Genomic DNA, 18,677 nt, shown 5'->3' on the forward strand with positions numbered 1-18,677 from the left:
TTCAAATGCAATTGAAAAGGACAGCTCAAAAGATAAAAAAAAGCTGCAAAAAGCTAACGGACAGTGACTACACTAACTCTCAATTAAAAGATCATCAAGCTTAAAAGCTCAGCTGTATGTAACTGTTCTCTAATGCGAAAAACGTGTAGAGACCCATCTCTTCCAGTGTTTGTAACCACAAAGCGTACGTAATCGTCGTCGCTCGACAAATTACAGACTAATCTTGGTGCTAGGAAAGACTGTGTTGGAATTCGCAAATGCTTTGGTGTTTTTTGTTTTAAATCATGACCTATGATGTCCCGTAATCTTGTCAGCCGGATGAGACCTCTTTACCGTTACCTTGTCAATTAGTAGGGGATAAGCTGTCGATTCAATTAACGATATAACAGTCCTCGGTACCTTAATGATCTGATTGACACTGCTTGATCTGTCGCCGTAATTATCGCGGCATCGAACCACGACTACGACTGATCAGCGATCAGAGAACAACAATCTTGATTCTTGACACTGAATAGTACAGAATTTTATTTGTCTCCACCACAGACAGTAGAAGAAACTGTGTATGTTTCCACCTAGCTCATTATTAGCATAAGTTTACTTGTCAGGTTGTGGAATATTAGTTTAAAGCACACAACAAACAACTTGACTACATGAAGTATGATGAAGTGGAGAGAGAGAGAGAGAGAGAGAGAGAGAGAGAGAGAGAGAGAGAGAGAGAGAGAGAGAAGAGAGAGAGAGAGAGCAGAGAGAGAGAGAGAGAGAGAGAGAGAGAGAGAGAGTCTTTAATCCTGTCCTGTCTGTCTTTGTTTCTCCCTACTCTGTCTGTCTGTCTGTCTGTTGTCTGTCTGTCTGTCTGTCGTCTCTCTCTCTCTCTCTCTCTCTCTCTTCTCTCTTCTCTCTCTCTCTCTCCTCTCTCCTCTCTCTCTCTCTCATGTTGCTTTACCATTTCGTAATATCTCAACAATATGTTGTCGCTTCATTGTTTTCATTCGTTTACAGGCGAATAAAAACTCAGGCAAGTCTGTACACACCATCATTAGTGATGTGTCCATTAGAAAAAAGCTCTCATTTCCTTCAAAGAATAAATATAATTAAATGAAAATTAAGTGGAATGAAATTACATCGAAGGAGACTGATGAATACTAATAAGGGTCGTGACCCAGTGACGTTTAATGAAGCGTGACTGATGAAGAGACATTCTGACAATACTCAGGGGATTAATTAGACAATGCTAAAGGGATTAATAAGACAATAATGAGGAGATTAGTATGGCGATGTTAGACAGTTTGTCTTCATTTTAATGTATGTGTTTCCACGCCTGATGGAAAAGGATCGTGAGAGAACATCGCAACTCGACGTGTTCATGTGTTTTATTGGCTTCCAGATCAAGCATTGTTTGACCTGATGTGTTTGAATCGGCCTTGTGTATCTAAATCTTGATATGAAATCTTTGAGGACGATAAGATTTCTTCACGCCAACTCATGTCAACTTTGCAACAGTGCCAGCATACTTTCTGAGACAATGCTGATATCAAGCAAAGGTATTCTTAGTGATGCACTCTATCCTCCACCCACCCTCCCTGTAAGCCTGTGCATGTGTCTGTGTGTCTGTCCGTCTCTCTCAGCTAACATGTTCGTTGTTACTCTAGTTTGTTTCATTTTTCTTCGGCTATCTGCGCTGTTGTAAACCCCATCTTCCCTCCATCGACATGGAAGGGGGAAAATGCTCAGAGCTGTCTGCACCATCGCAACTAAACGTGAAAGCGTCTTCCAGCTAACCTAATGTCAAAACTAGAAGGGGAAGACCCTGTATACCGTCCATAAATAAACACGATGGTACTTTCGACCATAGACCATTAGGGTCTATGTTTCGACGCAGTGATGGTCGTGATGGTACTGATATCGCACTTGGTTTTACTGTCAATGGTTGACGTATGAATATTTCTATTCAATCAATTTTCCTTGGTAGATTGTTCATCAGTCATTTGCTCTGCAGTCTAGACAGCGCCCCGTCTCAATAACACACAATTCGTAACTATGGTGACCGATTGGAAAATCATTTATTCTACTACTATGGCAACTATCACCAGCCTTCTTGTTTCCCCATCGAGTTTGGTACAAACACAAAGAAAGTATGAGATTCGGTCTTTGTCAAAACTGTTTGTGTATGATTTGATGTTTGACTTAAACTTTGGACCGTTGATACAAAACTGATCGGCAGGCCGTCTTGTTGCAGCTATCACGATGACTTTGCAACGCTATCACTCTGACTGCAGACACTTCGCATACACAAATGTTCATACCGTTTCTGAGTTTGTTTCACAGCTCGAACTGTGAGTCGATTATTGCTAAAACAAAACACACTGTGTCAAACCTCTCGCCCGGTGTTTCAATTCAATGGCACAGATCGTTAAACCATTATCTTCCATTCAATATATCTCTAATGCAAATAAAATGTCATTCGTATTGCCCGTAACAGACCCTGCCTCCCCTTCCACAGACAAATTCATCTCATTTCTGAAGTTTAAATCTTTGTTTGGAGTCCTCAGCATGACACAACACCAAGATAATGTAAGGGATTAAAATTATCGACTGTATTGAAGGTCGTGATCTTCGCTGTGTCAAAAGTTGAAATTGTGACCATTGTATTACATGCTCTGCTGTCAAAAGTTGATTGTCAACTGATCGACTCCAATTGTCTTTTGAATGACGTCAATCTCTGGGGTCTAATCCCTCCATTAAGAAAAGACAAATCGAAGTATGTTCTCTCAAATCCCCAAAGAGTGCTGTACGAAAACATCACCTCCCCCATCTTTCAACTGACCGTGCGCGGTCTGCGGGGATTTGTCGGCGATGACGTCACGCGGGATCACTTATGTGCGAAGTTCAGAGATGATGTCACCATATCCTGTCTTGGAAGAGCGATTATTGGTCAAGATTTTTTCACCAATGCAATGACTACCTCATATTATGTTAAAGGGCCAGTAACGCTGACTTTTGATAATATTTTCACCATTTTTACTTTGAATGTGAACCATAATTCCTTCTTCTTCTCCCCAAAGAATGTTGATATACACAGTATCAAGCTTGTCAACTAAGCCCGTACGCGTGTAAACTGCATTGTTATTGTTGAAAAGTGACTTTTGGTCCGGACTAGAATTCAAATGTAAACAATAACAATGCATTTTCCACTTGTAAACGATTAGCTGATAAGCTGAGTAGTAAGTGTTTTTTCTACATTCTTTTGGGAAGTAGAAAAAGATGTTGCTATTGATATATAAAATAAAAATAATATAAAAAAATCATTGAAAGTTAGCATTACTGGCCCTTTAACACTTCCCTCTTTGACCAAAATGTTGTGCTACCATCTCACATCGAGAGAAAGTTCCTATCACGGAATTCTATAGAGAGACGATCTGCTAAACGAGTGATTTCACGTTGTTTTAGTTCAGTTCAGTTCAGTGCACATGTTGCTACTGTCCTCTCACCCGTGTTCCTCGACCGGAGTGTTGTTTCATCAGTCTGCAGGTCTCTCCGATGGTACTTTTCGGACTCTGTCCAGTGGTGCAACATAAGGTCTTCTATCTTATAGGCAGATCAAAAACAAAACAAAAAAACAAAACAAAACAAAAAAAACCGTCGTGACAGTCCGAAAGCCGCTCGGCCTTGGCACAAGCTGATGAGCCATAGCTAGATTGTCATCGGCGTCGAACACCCACACATTTCCTTGCGTGGATTCCCCACATTTCTCAGATAAATTACTATTTTTTCAAGACCCGTGACAGCCCCCTTAGACAAATATTGTCGAAACATGACTTTGTTTTGCGATACAGCGCATAAATGGCGTGCTATTTGCCGTCAACTGATCCGAAACCAAGTTAAATATTTTGCTGTCCAGCCGATCACGGGTGACTGCAAATATTTTATTCGTCTGGTGTTTTCTATAGAAGAGCCACTTCGGTCAGTTGACGTTACCCGACGGCCCTTTCACTGGAATTATTCATATTGTTTGTAGACATTAACTCTAGACGTTTAGTTGCTGTGAGGTATGTCTGCGCATTTACACAAACCAGTTGAGCATGATGCTTTACAGAGCCGGGATTTAACATTTTGTTTCGCTGTCTGTTAACACAATGATATCTGACTGCGATAACTTTGAAGAAAATCTTAAAGAAAACAGAGCTCTGTCATAATACATCGCGAGTAAAGTTTGCTTTAAAAACGTCAAAGTTGTAGAGAGGACAGAACGAAAAACAAAACGCTGTGTATACAGTATGTTGACAAACCATTTGTCCTGGAAGAAACGGAACGAGGTGAAAGTGCAATTTTATCGGTGTTCTGATGTACACATTTGCCGGTGGAGCGCATCACAATCGACGTCAAGTCTTTAGCGATCGTAAAAGATCATCAAAAAGTGAATGTTGAGACATAAAGCATGCTAGCGCAAATTTAGGGGCAACGTACAGTCTCTCGGAAGATTGATTGGCTTGATCTCATTAATTGTTCTTACTGAAGTATTTCCAAGCGGCCAATCCGGTTGAGAATAGGCATGCTTACAGACCCTTTAAGTTGATGTAAATGGTAACAATCGACCAATCAGATACAACTTACCAAGCTGCTGTATATTGCGAGGTTGTTATTAACCTGCCGTGTTTTAGAAGTCGTTAGACTCTGAGTTTAAAAAATAAATTATCAAAATAACTTCAACTGTCGACACTTCTGTCATAAATGAACTGCATGGCGTTCGAACGGTGTAAAGTGGCAAGATTAAAAATGTATATTTTTGACTATGTGATATCTAATCCGCTATAATGCACTATACTGCCTTGAAGGGTTTGATCTGGACCTTAGTGCTGAGTGATGCAACATTTCAGATGAAGAAAAATACAGGAAAATAATAGCTCTGAAAAAATGTAAAGGTCAGATCAAGTAATATATTAATTAAAGCACCATTACTTACTTGATAATTATGACAAAGGATGATAAGAAAAAACAGTCTTTCTATTATTTGGCTAATGGACTGTCGACAATGATTTTCCCGTGGTATGTATTCCCTGCACGCCGGAAATCAGGAATCATGAAAAGTGAAAGTGAGGGTTCAAAGGGGTTATAAACGATAAAAGAGTTTACACATTGTGAAGCAAGAAAATAAGAATAGTTCGGTCACATGGCTTTTTCGACTTGTTCGTACGCAAACTTAGAACCGGTCTCGCTGTGTCATATTGAGCCCCTTCAAGTTTTCAATACGTCGTTGAGGGCGTTACGCACTGAACTCATGGTGGTTGAGAGTGGAAAGCATGTCAACTGACACAAATCTTTCGATGTTTTCGTCTTTTTTACTCTTGTAGGGCGGCTGCGGAAGTCGAAGAGGAGACTCGCTCTTGTCGTTTTCAGCCTTTGCGGAGAAAATGTCACGTGGATCTGGAGTCGTTGAAGATTTGACTTTGATAAAAATACTACAGGGCACAGAAAGAGGTAACAACCGTGACAGTCAGTGATCAGCGGAATTTGTCAATCATCTTGACGGTCACAAATAGATGGAAATGTACATAAAAATTTAACGCATTGTTTAGTTATGTACGGCATTACATAGTTTTGAAGATATGAATAGATGTTCCAAATGCGTAGCACTTAAATTCAAAACTTACGTTCTGTGGTGACAAACTATTAATTATAAAATGTCTTACAATGTTTTGTACAGCTCCGTCTCAGCCAGGAAGTAAAAAATATATTGACGAAGAAGTTCAAGATCGGACGCCAGAACAATTGAAAAAGGTATGTGCGTAGGAGAAGAGAGAGAGAGAGAGAGAGAGAGAGAGAGAGAGAGAGAGAGAGAGAGAGAGAGAGAGAGAGAGAGGAGAGGAGAGGAGAGAGAGAGAGAGAGAGAGAGAGAGAGAGAGAGAGAGAGGAGAGAGAGAGAGAGACGCATGGTACTACACACATTTAATGAACTTGTAAAAGTTTAGACATTGCTTGATAGTCATGGAGAAGGAATAAAAATTATTTTTCACATGAGAACCTTGACCGGAGACAAATACAAATAAACCCTGTCGATGTGCAATCGCGTTCAACAGGAGTATAGGGTCGTACAAAATTGTTTTCTATTGTTTCAGTCCCTCTACGGTTTGCAGTCACTGGATTCATATTTGTGAATATCCACTTCACATGCAAGACAAACTGTGCCGGGTTGCTTTCTTACACACGGTAGGTTCAAAGAATTTACAATACGTATTTCATGACGCCAAACGTTTATACAGCGCCATCTGTGTGTGAAGATGTCATACTACAGGTGGACTAAAAGGAGAAATCACATCTCATCTTCGACGATTAGTTTATGCAATGTAGATCGCGGTAGATAAAGATGTCAAAAGAGATTGTGTCATTAAACACTGAATGATTTACTACTTTCAAATTATGGGCAGTATGAGCGAATTAATTGGACTAGGGTTGTCTACAGAGCAAGATCATTCTTTGACGGTACTAACGGTACAAAAATATTCTTTGAGACATTAAATGTTTACTGTTTTGTTTTTTTATCAGTGTCCCGCCGAAACGTGTGATAATTCGACAAGGTCACAACGCTGAAATGTTCTACATAATGATATCTGGTCGAGGTAGGTGGAAATCTGAAAGGGGCTTCACCAACGTGTGCTGAATTTATTTGCTAATATGTAAAACCATGTTAAATGACCTCTTTGTTCATACGTTCAATTTCGTCTGATGTGTTATTTTAAAGTGATAGAGGATAGAAACTGACACACTGTAGCTTTTGTCTTTGAAAGTCATTTGTTTGAAGTGAAACATACTTTTGATCTAATAAAAGCCAACCTGTTGAACGTAACGAAAATTTTTCCCGGTGTTGTAAGAAATAAAAATCCCACATTTATCGTTGTCGCCGCTGTTATTACTACCACTGAAGTTCATTCGCCGAGAGGAACTGACACAGTGCAGAATTTCTGAAAAAGGAAAGCATGTCCAAGAGCAACCGAGTCGTTGGGGCGCTATTTAATCCAGTGAACAGTGTCCCAAAATTTAACAAGTGCGATCCCTGCATTCTTGTTTTCGCAGCCATTGTTACCATAATGGAGACAGATCCCGTCACCAAGGAAACCGCAGCCAGGACGGTCAATATACTGAGACGCGGAGCATGTTTTGGTGAGTTGGCTCTCATCCATCACTCCAAGAGAACGGCGACTGTCACCAGCGACACATTCTGTGAACTAATATCAATAGGACGAGAAGTGAGTTTCTTTATTGTTTTATGGTTTGATTTTACTAACATGATAGCCGACTCATCATGGCTATCCCCATGAGCCTTTGATGACGTCACTGATTGAAGCAAACATTTGATTATTCTTGCTGTTGGCCTGAGGTCGTTGTCATGTCGATTTCATCTAAATCTACTTTGCTATAGGATGTCGATATTTGTAATTAAGACAATTGTCAAATAATCTTTTTACAAAAAGCAAAACGAAAAAAATGATGAAATCGAAACAAATGGCTTTAACTCGATTTCTAAGCAGGACGAGGGACACGAAAATGGTTTGGGGCCTAGAAATTCCTGAAATATATTAGTCATGAATTATCACTGTCGCTGTGAGTCTTCACAGAGTTAAGAGAAGAACAAAACAACAAAACATTTTTCAAGTTGCATTTTATTACTACTTTTGAATTCACATATCGTGTAAGAACGTCCTTCTAATCAGTTCAATGTCAATGTATTTCAGGATTTCCACGATATTTTCATGAGAGTCACGGAACCTGGAAAAGATCCACCTCACATCGAATACCTCAGGTGAGATGCCGCTATGTTATGTGCCTGAATGTACACAAACACGTTTGCGTGTTCCATCACTGGGGCGCCCTCTACTGTGTTTTATGAGTTACATAATTTCATGCAAAGTTTTCACATCACTCGCAAAGCCAAAACCAGTGTTTCTCACAGAAAGTCGTGCCGGCGTGACTCGAAAGAAGGTTAATTATAACGGAGTAGTAACTTGCCGCTTTTCTCCAATGAATCGACGTATGTATTTAAAACTAACAAACAATTGGTAACTCCAAATGAAACATGATGCGAAAGGCCAAAGTTGTCATGTTCTCCGAAAAAATTAAAATCGTGCCAAATGAATAATTCAATAAACCAAACAGCCATGCAGTCAATACGCCATTTCTGTCGGTGGAATGTTTCAGCGACGGGACTTATAGCGCCTTGGTCTCATTTAGACATTTGCATAATTTTCTCCCCAAAGAACGCTGCCATTGGTGAAAAATTGGCCTGTGGATCTTCTTTTCGAAGAAACTGAAATGTGTTCTTTTCCACTACTACAAGTAAGGCTTTGTTAGTGTTTGTTAACTTTAACCTGATGGGTTAATGAACCGTCTCGAAGAATTATATTCATGATGATGACTATATGTGACTCAAGTTAAATTGTGATGGATTCACTTGAATAAGAAGCCTTAGATAGCAGACGTTGCTATTTTGTGTTGCTCTTTTGTGAAGTATCTGTCGACGTCATCCGATAGGCGAATTTGATCTAGATATCCAACCACCGATAACTTGTTGTCAGTACGATGCCAGGTCGACACTAATGATGATCCAGTATTCTCACAACTGTACACAAAAATTCATCCACTGAAGCGCGCCCTCCTCTGTAGGATGCATACTGCTCAGGAGGCTCTTCGGTTTCCGCTTTGTGCAGACATGGCATTGACATTCGGACGTGAAAATACTTCAACAATTCTAAGATATATTTAAACTTTGAGTAACTTTCAAGTATTGCGTCGTAAATGCCTGTTCAGCGAGTACATACAAAACTAATCGCGAATACGGTTTGAAAAAATACAAGGAACTGTATGTGTTTATTAATTAAATAATTTACTTATTTATTTATTTATTTGTTTATTTATTTATCGTCTGTTCTCTATCACACAGGCGAGGTACCGTTATATGCAAAGACAGCAATGATTCAGAGTGGATTTACATCGTCAAATCAGTAAGTGGCTACACTAAACTTTCAAATATCTTTGGATGTGCACAACTAATCAATCAATCAATCAATCAGGTCAATCAATCAATCAATCAATCAATCAATCGATCAACATCAATCAATCAATCAATCAATCAATCAATCAATCAATCAATCATCAATCAATCAATCAATCAATCAGTCTTTTGAATCAGCAGACCTAACCGAAGAACATTTGATGCGTCGAGGGTAATTTTTCGAAGATAATTGGTTGTCGATATTTTTGGAGATTTTATAGTTCATCAATAAGCGCAACCTTATCAGCTGACATGTTTACAAGCAGCTTGAAAAGTCATGCCAACATACATCTATGCAACGAAACAAAACCAAACAAAATATATTTGAGAGATGAAGAATATTCAAGTTGAAAGTAACATCAGGCGGCCAATTACTTGACTAAAATAGCCAGGCAAAATCGACGCCAGTATCGAGCGAAGACAAAGCTTGGAACATATGCCACATACACCATCGTCTCATGTTTTCTTCGTCAGGGCACTTGCCAAGTCATTAAACAACTAGAAGACGTTCAGCCATTACCGGATGTCTTTCTACGGCGACGAAGAAGAAACAAAACAACGGAAAGATGGCGACAACTACGCAAGAAACGGCACAAACATAAGTATGTGTCTATCTGTCATATAGTGAAGCCAACAGGCGTTACTGTAATACAACGATCGCAGCGTAACATAGTGTAAAATTTTTGCCTTGCCAGATGCTTTGAGAGCGTACTTCTGTATTAATGGTTTTGTGAATATATATATATATATATATAACTATATATAATATATATATATTATATAATAATATGTGTGTGTGTGTGTGTGTGTGTGTGTGTGTGTGTGTGTGTGTGTATTGTCTATTATCTGCTGACTATTGATCTGTCTTTGTTTATATCTACATAGTTTCCATAAGTTTGTATTTTACATATGTTTACATATATATATATATATATATATTATATATATATATATATCTATATATTATAATATATAGATATATACATATATATCTGGTGCTGTTGTGTGTATTGTGTGTGTATGTGTGTGTGTTCATCTATATGTTTACATCTTCTATATGTGTGGATGTATAATTGAAATTTTAGCATTAACAAAAATCAAGTATTTGGAAACACGTACTGTATAATGCATCTGTTATGATAGTTTCTCTCGAATCCCGTCTTCCTTACACACAGGACCCAAGATTGACAATGGCCGACGACGAACGAAGTCAACACCGGCATCCATCGATAATCTCCACCTCCCGGATATTTTCAACCCGAACGCAAGCATGAGGTCGGTAAGGTCAGAGTCGACAAGTGGCCTTAACGCCAGGTCAGAGGTCACGAGGTCATCCGGGACCGTCAAAAAACCTAGAAGGTCGATATTAATGACAGAGTATCTGAGGAAGGAAAACACCATGCTATCGAGGGAAGGCAGGACGAGGAGGCCATCGGATACGAGATCTGTGACGGAGTATCTTCGGAGGGAGAACACGATGTTTCCCGATGTTAGCCGACGCAGGATCCCTTCAGACACCAGATCAGTGTCGGATTATCTCCGGAAGGAAAATACCTCCTTATCCGACGTTAGCCGACTGTCAGTCTCCGACTTGACCGACATACATTCCATTTCAACAAATATGAAAACAATGAGATCAGTAAGTAACAACATCACATCAGTGAATCAGTCAATCTATCGATCAATCAATCAATCAATCAATCAATATCGTAGAGTCTGTGATTATCACATATACTTATTGCAGCAGCTATCGAGTCATACAGAGTACATATTAGTTATCGTTTTTTTCAGCGTTTAAATTTATTCATGAAATAACAAACTTACACAAAATAAGTTTGCCTCTACCTGAGAAGTCACGTGTCATCATGGCTGTAACTAATCACAACAGACACCAACAACCACGAAATATCTGTATAATATATATATATATATATATATATATATATATATATATATATATATATATTATATATATTATTATGTTATCACGTCTTATTGACTACATCGCTTTTCATAATTTTATTCAGCGGAGTGATACATCGCGGAAGGATGTTTTCGTTCAACTTGAAATTCTACACAGCGGTCAAGTATTTGTGAGTATTTAATACACACTAGTGACATTCACCTTCGATCAAATGAGAGCATAAACTTACGTGTATATTGGAATTCATCTCAGTCTATGTCTAAGTGAAAGTGCACGTAAAAATAACGCTTTCATTCGTCCACGTGCCATTCACCTGGACCCTTATAAAACAAATAATTACACGGATATATGACCATCATATACACACCCTCAGTAAGTAACCAACTAGACCATCTTATACATTTATTTCAATCGTTCAATCTCTCCTGATAGACATGTTATTGTGTAACTGACAGACTTACTCACTTACTGTATTACAATTGTCTGACCTATCCGCCATATATGCTAACATCTGAACTTGTATCTTGCCCATCCATCATTTCGGTATACCCAGGAATCTAGTACGTGATACGAGCAAAATTAGACTCATATGTACCTGGCCGCACCCTAGGTTCAAGATTTTAAGATTTTAAGTATACAAGGTGATGATTTTGGGAGGTAAATGAAAAAAAGCAAAACAGAACCTAAACATGCATAACGACTGTGACCACGCATTGAGAAACCAACAAACATGAATTTGTAATATGTAACCAAACCAAAGAAAACGAAACGAAACAAAGTCAAACAAAACAAAGTCAAACAACAAACTAAATACAGCACCAAACGATCACTAGCACCATTCTTTGGCATAAACTGCAGCAATTACAGTGGTTATGAAGGCCGCGTCACAGTTGCCAGGACTGTTTTGATTTTTTGTCATATCCACCAATCACAATAGTTTTGCTGTGGTCTATTGCAGGGATTGACTAATATGTGCTATGATACCGGACTGATAGATTCCCAACAGCCGTCTGTGAGTCTGGTAAGTTTTTGCGTAATTTCATGACGAAAAGACAGCCCGACGGAGGGATGTTAGTAAACAAATGTACACATTTTAAATAAAAGTAACACTAAGCCCGGATCTTATTGTTTAAAAGTTTCTATGGTATTATTCGGAAAACTGCTCTGAAACACGAATTCTTTGTCTCTAGGAACCCATCTGTTTTTAGAAGTAAACTAAAGTGGTCGCTGGTATATCTATGGTACTTTTGTTGAAATCGATTTTCGTTTACTAAGTGGCTCACCTCAATCCAATTAATTCTGATATTATTTGGTCACATGACAAGGCTTCTTTGGGTTTGTTTCAGGTGAGCCGGGGAGCTGAGTGCTTGATGCTGAACAAGAAGTTCTTTTTTGACAACCTCAGCGAAGCACAGCGGGTCAACCTCAAGTCTATAGTCCGTCCATACCCGCTGCAGGAGACTTTGCAGGAACGCTTACAAGACCTCGTCAACTGGCAGCTATACAAACAGCACACATTGAACAAAATCGTCACGGAACATTTGAAAATTATGACGTAACACTTTCTGGACATCCGGGTACTATAAAGAGCCGATTCCGTCGCTAGTCTGTACTGATATTCCACATTTACAATGGATGCCGTTAATGGTGATCGATTTTTCTACAACTACCATGTCTGTGTCTGTCTACTTGGATGTCTCTCGTTCTGTCTTTAGCTCTGTCTGTTCGTCTCCTCGTTCGTTCATTTACCTTGTTTGTTTCACGTCTTTTCAGTAACAACGGCGACAATGGCATTAGCTAACACAATGTTCTTTTTTACCTCGAAAAAATACTATTCACAGTTTTATCACCCAAAATTCCATAAACTTGGGAAGAGAGAACATACACCTCAATAGTTCAACCTACAAGTCGGAGTACAACGACCATCACCCTTTCACTACCGATATGCACAATCGGCTGACAGTCTCAGTGAGCCTATACCTTCACAAAGTATAAATAGATATCATCAAAGGAAACTGTAAACGAAAGTTTCCTTTTCGTTTGCATGGCCAGAACGAAATCAACAGTGCCAGGACATGCTTCAAGTCGTACTCCTATCGCATGTCCTAACGACACGAAAACAATATTTGAGACAATTATTTCAATGGTGGAATCAGTGTAGTTTTCTCCTGAGTCGTTTTCTAATAATAACGTGAACAGATTGATATGAAAGCACAGCCGACAGGACCAATGTCTTATTTGGTTTTATGACCATGGCATATATTCTGTGGCGCAAATTTCAAAGTGTATTCAATCATATCGTAACGTGACGTTGCTTGATCCTTTTCACACCATTGACTAACTAGACGATCAAAACTTTGTACAAAATGTCAAACGTGACCAATATCTGAAGTAGTTTCCTAATAGTCCAGTCAAAATAGGGTTAGACCCACCACAAATTGCAACAGAATTTTTTTCTTCAAAATGCATTTTAGAGAGGTACCCAGAACAACATATTAAAAGTTTACTCGAATCCACCTTGGGGAAATATGTCTAATTTGCATAAATCAAATATGGCGGCCAACCATCTGACAAAATAACATAATTGGCTATATATCACATGTTAAACAAGCTATTTCAGTGATTTCAAAGTCTGACACTAGTTATTAGGCTCAGGGAATCATTTTGGAGGTATAATGTTTCATATAGGCACTTCATTAATTTGCATAATTCCAATATGGCGGCCAACATTCCTACAAAAGACATTTTCGGTCATATACTACGTATTAAACAAGCTATTTCAGTGATTTTAAAGTTAAAAGTATATTTCTTTGGCATGGACAAATGATTTTCGAGATGCAATGATTTGCATAGGTAATTTGTTAATTTGCATAAGTCCAATATGGTGGCCAACATTCCTACAAAGACATTGTCGGTCATATACCACGCATTAAACAAGCTATTTCAGTGATTTTAAACTTTTAATATTTTTTTGGTATGAAGAAACACTTTTAGTGGTTCAATTTTTACAAGGAACCTTTGATAATTTGCATAAATTAAATATGACTGCTATATTAATGCCCCATGGCTTAATAGCTTCTATTATAAATAAGGGTTTGGTATAGTGTTTAGCACTAGGAAACTATCAAGAAGAAATTGTTAAGTCCTTCGACATTCATTTTTAGCTCATATTTGGTATTGATATAAATACCAAAAAGAGCTTATATGGTGAGTCTATGGCGTCTGTATGTCTGTATGTAGGTATGTATATGCGGATGTATGTCCGTCACACCAAAGGCTCCTATACCGCCAAAGCTGCCATCTCAGTATTTGGTGTACAGGTAGATGCAGGGGTCGAGATGTTACGTTGTTTAAGTGCTTAAAATATGCAAATGAAGTCAGAAAAAGGGAAAATCCTGCAAATGTGCAGGAGTGGTGGCAATAACTGAAACAGCGCACACATCTGAGTAAGAGGTTTTTGACCTTTAACCTATTTGTATGCAGGGTACCTATTATGTGCGAGAGTGGTGGCAGTAACTGAAACAGCTTATTATTCATTTCCTGTGATTGTTTATGAACTGTGACATATTAACAGACCTGCTCAAACCATGGATGTCTATTTTTGTACATCCATGGTTGAAACATTCTCTGCTATGCATGTTGCTAAAGTTGACCTCCAGTACCTAAAGTTTCAGACGTTATTTACTTTTGTCATTCTTGTTTTCTGGTTTAAATATTTCTTGTTGTTTTTCTGGTTGTGCAGAAATCATTGTCATAACATCAACGTAGAATTTTCCTGCACTGAACAGATAGAAACAACACTTATTGTTGATCTTTGGTATGTACCAATTCTGATCAAATGTGAGCGACACCGTATAATTGCGGTATTTTTAAAATTTTAATTTATCTATATATGACGACTGTTAATGATTGTTAGTCTTCTGAATAATATATTCTCTTTCTGAGTATAACATTGGATTCATCTGTGTACGGCATTTTCGTAATTTGTATTGGTGTTTAACACTGTACAGTGTCAAAACATGTAATCTGTAATGTTTACTGTTAAAAAAAGACGTGTTCAAAATCTTTAGTTTTTAATTTAGACTGAACCCCCTTCTTATGGATGGGTGCATCTTTATAAGATCCCTAGATGACAGGCAAGAAGTCATCACACATAACAGCAAAAATACAATAAACACAACAAAGCTAAAAAACAGAAAAAATGATATGACCAAAATAAAAAATGCCATAATACACACAAATTGAAACTTAGCACTATTGCAAACAATGTCAGATTCATAAAAACTTTATGGAACATAGACTCAAAAAAATCTGAAAACTGCATGCTTTAGCAAAGGCTTAAAATTAATCCAAAAACAGAATCCAACTATTACACAATACAAACAAGTACATCTTGAGTCATTTTTCCAAGTGTCATTTTTCCAGATGTACATGCTTGTATCGTGTAACAGTTGGATTCTGTTGGGCTGATGAGTTGTTTGAATTAATTTTAAGCCTTTCTTAAGCATGCAATTTTCAATTTTTTGTGAGTTTATGTGTTGATCAAGTTTTTAAGAGTCTGACATTTTTTGCATCAGAATTTTATTGCAAAACAAAATAGTTGTTTTGTTATATAGCATTTAAAAAACAATGTGAAAATTTCAGAAAATTTGACCCAGCCAGACTAGAGTTATATTCTTTGCAAATCTTGAAATTCGGATAAAAGGGAAGCAGAAAATCGAGTGATTTGCATAAATTTGCATAAATTACCCCTTCTATATCATGAACTTACGACTGCTTGCCAAGCTAAAAGGTGAGCCTAACCAAATTTTAATCTTCGGTTAACAAATTAATCAAATTGGATGAATATTTGCAAAAAATTATTTTGAGCAAAATACGCTGCATTGGGTGCAGTGCCTTCTTAACAGTTTTTTCGTGATATTCCGATTGCTAAAATCTCTACAGAACCTTATTTATATAAGAAGCTATTTGGTCATTAATTTGGCAGCCATATTTAATTTCTGAAACTTATCAAAGTGTCTTTTAAAACATTGAACCGCAAAAGGTGTTTCTTCATGCTCAAGAAATATATTTAAACTTCAAAATGGCTGAAATAGATTGTTCAATACATGATATATGACAGAAAATGTCTTTTGTAGGTATATTGGCCGCCCTATTGGATTTATGCAAATTAACGAAGTGCCAAGGCAAATCATTGCACCTCAAAAATCATTTGTCCATGCCAAAGAAATATACTTTTAACTTTGAAATCACAGAAATAGCTTGTTTAACCCTTTGACTGCTGTTATTATTTACACAAAAATTTTAATGCAATATTTTACCAATTTGTGTTAACTTTTCTGTACGTTTTTTCATAATTTTTTACCAAATGGATATCATTTTTAAGGAGCCACATTTTTTTTTCAAAATTTTGGCAAAAACCAGAAAAATTGACTGTGATACATTTTATATAGTTGACAATAATAGACTTTGGCGCCAAAAGGGTTAATACGTGGTATATGACAGAAAATGTCTTTTGTATGTATGTTGGCAACCCTATTGGATTTATGCAAATTAACGAAATACCTAAGTATGCAAATCATTGCATCTCGAAAATTGTTTGTCCATGCCAAAGAAATATACTTTTAACTTTGAAATCACAGAAATGGCTTGCTTAACCCTTTGACTGCTGTAATTCTTTACACAACATTTTTTATGCAATATTTTACCAATTTCTGCGAACTTTTCTGTAGGTTTTTTCATAATTTTTGACCAAATGGATATCATTTTTCATCAGCTACATTTTTATCAAAATTTTGGCAAAAGGCAGAAAAAATGACTGTGGTTCATTTTATAAAGCTGACAAATATAGACCTTGGCGCCCAAAGGGTTAATACGTGGTATATGACAGAAAATGTCTTATGTAGGTATGTTGGCCACCATATTGGATTTATGCAAATTATCAAATTACCTATGCAAATCATTGCATCTCGAAAATCATTTGTCCATGCCTAAGAAGTATACTTTTAACTTTAAAATTACTGAAAGAGCTTGTTTAATATGTGGTATATGACCAAAAATGTCTTTTGTAGGAATGTTGGCCGCCATATTGGAATTATGCAAATTAATGAAGTGCCTATATGAAACATTATACCTCCAAAATGATTCCCTGAGCCTAATAACTAGTGTCAGACTTTGAAATCACTGAAATAGCTTGTTTAATATGTGATATATGGCCAATTATGCTATTTTGTCGGATGGCTGGCAGCCATATTTGATTTATGCAAATTAGACATATTTCCCCAAGGTGGATTCGAGTAAACTTTTAATATGTTGTTCTGGGTACCTCACTAAAATGCATTCTGAAGAAAAAAATTCTGTTGCAATTTGTGGTGGGTTAGGTGCCAAAATCTCGTAGATTGACTGACTATAAAGCTTCTGATTGGTTAATTCGGCCTACACGAGGTTAACGTGTGACCAAAGTCCTGATAACTTCAACACTATCTACATCGCGGTGTATGCCGTGTACTTACTCGTGTCAAGAAAAGCGACATTTATTTTTCGAAATCATTGTCAAGTTCTGTGCCAAACAGGTGACAGTGACGTCATGCTATGTATTTGATATGAGATTGTCTTCATTTAAAGCTGACATATTAAAGTGTGGCAAAATGGCCGTTTGGAGTAGTTCAAGGATCGAATTCTGTAAAATATCTAAGCTAGCTACGGTCTTATATTATAGCAAATTTGACCCTAAGAATGTCGGTGAGATGACGAAGATGATTTGCACATGTTGCATGGACTTTGAAGGTTTTGGCAAACAGAGGCTGTTTGTAATATCATCAAGTTTGGGGTTTGGTTTGGGGACTATCATAGGGTGTCATTTACGGCTGAAAGTTTGCAAGGGGGCGCTATTCGTTGAAACGAATGATACTCCCATTGATTGACTGAACAGCGACTCGCATGCTGCCATTAGCAGTGTTTCAAGTATACTCTGCTCATGCGGCAGACACCAGGGAACCCATCATCTCCGGCGGCGTGCTCAGGCTGAACCCGGCGCCTTACTTCGGGGTGTAAAGCGCCCTCTACCACGACGTAGTAGTGACGTCGACCGTGACGACAAGTCGAGAATATACAACTCGTTAGGAAATGATATTGTCGTCGACTATTAAACGGACGACTTTCAGAAATTCTCTAACTTTAAACAGAGATTGAATGTCGATAATAACAATATGTCAGGGAAAAATACGTTAGTTACTTTTAAGCTTTGTATACTTTTCAAACCTCATTTCGATTGTACATATCAACGTTATATTCTGTATTTTATAGTCTTCTACGAGAAATAAATATATAAATTGCTCTTATTTCTTGTCTCAGGGGAAAATATCTAATTTACATAACTTGGTCCACAGTGGCATTATTGTCTGCCACTCATCTCTTGTTCAAACATATTTTATGGCTTAGTGTAGCTTGTTTTCAATTTGGTTTATGTTGCCAGTCGTAATTAAGGAATCGTTTCTGAACTTTTTATAATTTTTTCATATCTATCAGTCATGTTTACTTTCAAAAGTCGGTCAGACAAAAATACTTTGAAAGCGTGTTTTTATTTTCATCAAAACCTGTTCTCCAGAAATGAAAAGAGAAGTCAACAGCAAACACACGATACAATGTACAAATTTAGAGTTGACATGGACACACGTACAGGAAACACTATGGTGGGAGACAGCAATGTGG

At 37.6% G+C, this 18,677-nt stretch overlaps 3 protein-coding genes and 1 long non-coding RNA gene across 4 annotated transcripts in view; all 4 read left to right on the plus strand.

The window, feature by feature from the left end:
- The window catches only part of LOC139129375 (sterile alpha motif domain-containing protein 9-like), a 14,830-nt gene extending 13,823 nt beyond the window's left edge, over positions 1–1,007 (plus strand). The window contains exon 6 of the mRNA XM_070695008.1: positions 1,000–1,007. Coding sequence (XP_070551109.1) covers positions 1,000–1,007 — 8 coding nt within the window. The remainder of the gene's footprint in view (positions 1–999) is intronic.
- Positions 1,008–5,374: 4,367 nt separating this feature from the next.
- LOC139127093 (uncharacterized) lies at positions 5,375–6,202 on the plus strand. Its single transcript, XR_011550925.1, has 3 exons — positions 5,375–5,475; positions 5,702–5,775; positions 6,114–6,202. It is a non-coding gene; the product is annotated as an uncharacterized lncRNA (long non-coding RNA).
- An 870-nt stretch (positions 6,203–7,072) lies between these two features.
- Positions 7,073–9,640, plus strand: LOC139127099 (uncharacterized). The gene is made up of 5 exons (XM_070693023.1): positions 7,073–7,241; positions 7,728–7,795; positions 8,250–8,328; positions 8,933–8,993; positions 9,518–9,640. The coding sequence occupies exons 1-4, from the start codon at positions 7,083–7,085 to the stop codon at positions 8,963–8,965; spliced, it is 339 nt and encodes a 112-aa protein (XP_070549124.1). The 5' UTR covers positions 7,073–7,082; the 3' UTR covers positions 8,966–8,993; positions 9,518–9,640.
- A 578-nt stretch (positions 9,641–10,218) lies between these two features.
- Positions 10,219–18,307, plus strand: LOC139130214 (uncharacterized). Its single transcript, XM_070695961.1, has 5 exons — positions 10,219–10,682; positions 11,071–11,136; positions 11,926–11,988; positions 12,314–13,372; positions 17,382–18,307. Exons 1-4 carry the CDS (start codon positions 10,314–10,316, stop codon positions 12,524–12,526), a joined length of 711 nt encoding a protein of 236 aa, XP_070552062.1. The 5' UTR covers positions 10,219–10,313; the 3' UTR covers positions 12,527–13,372; positions 17,382–18,307.
- The last annotated feature ends 370 nt before the right edge of the window (positions 18,308–18,677 follow it).

This window comes from Ptychodera flava, chromosome 3 (assembly GCF_041260155.1).
Source record: "Ptychodera flava strain L36383 chromosome 3, AS_Pfla_20210202, whole genome shotgun sequence".
NCBI lineage: Eukaryota > Metazoa > Hemichordata > Enteropneusta > Ptychoderidae > Ptychodera > Ptychodera flava.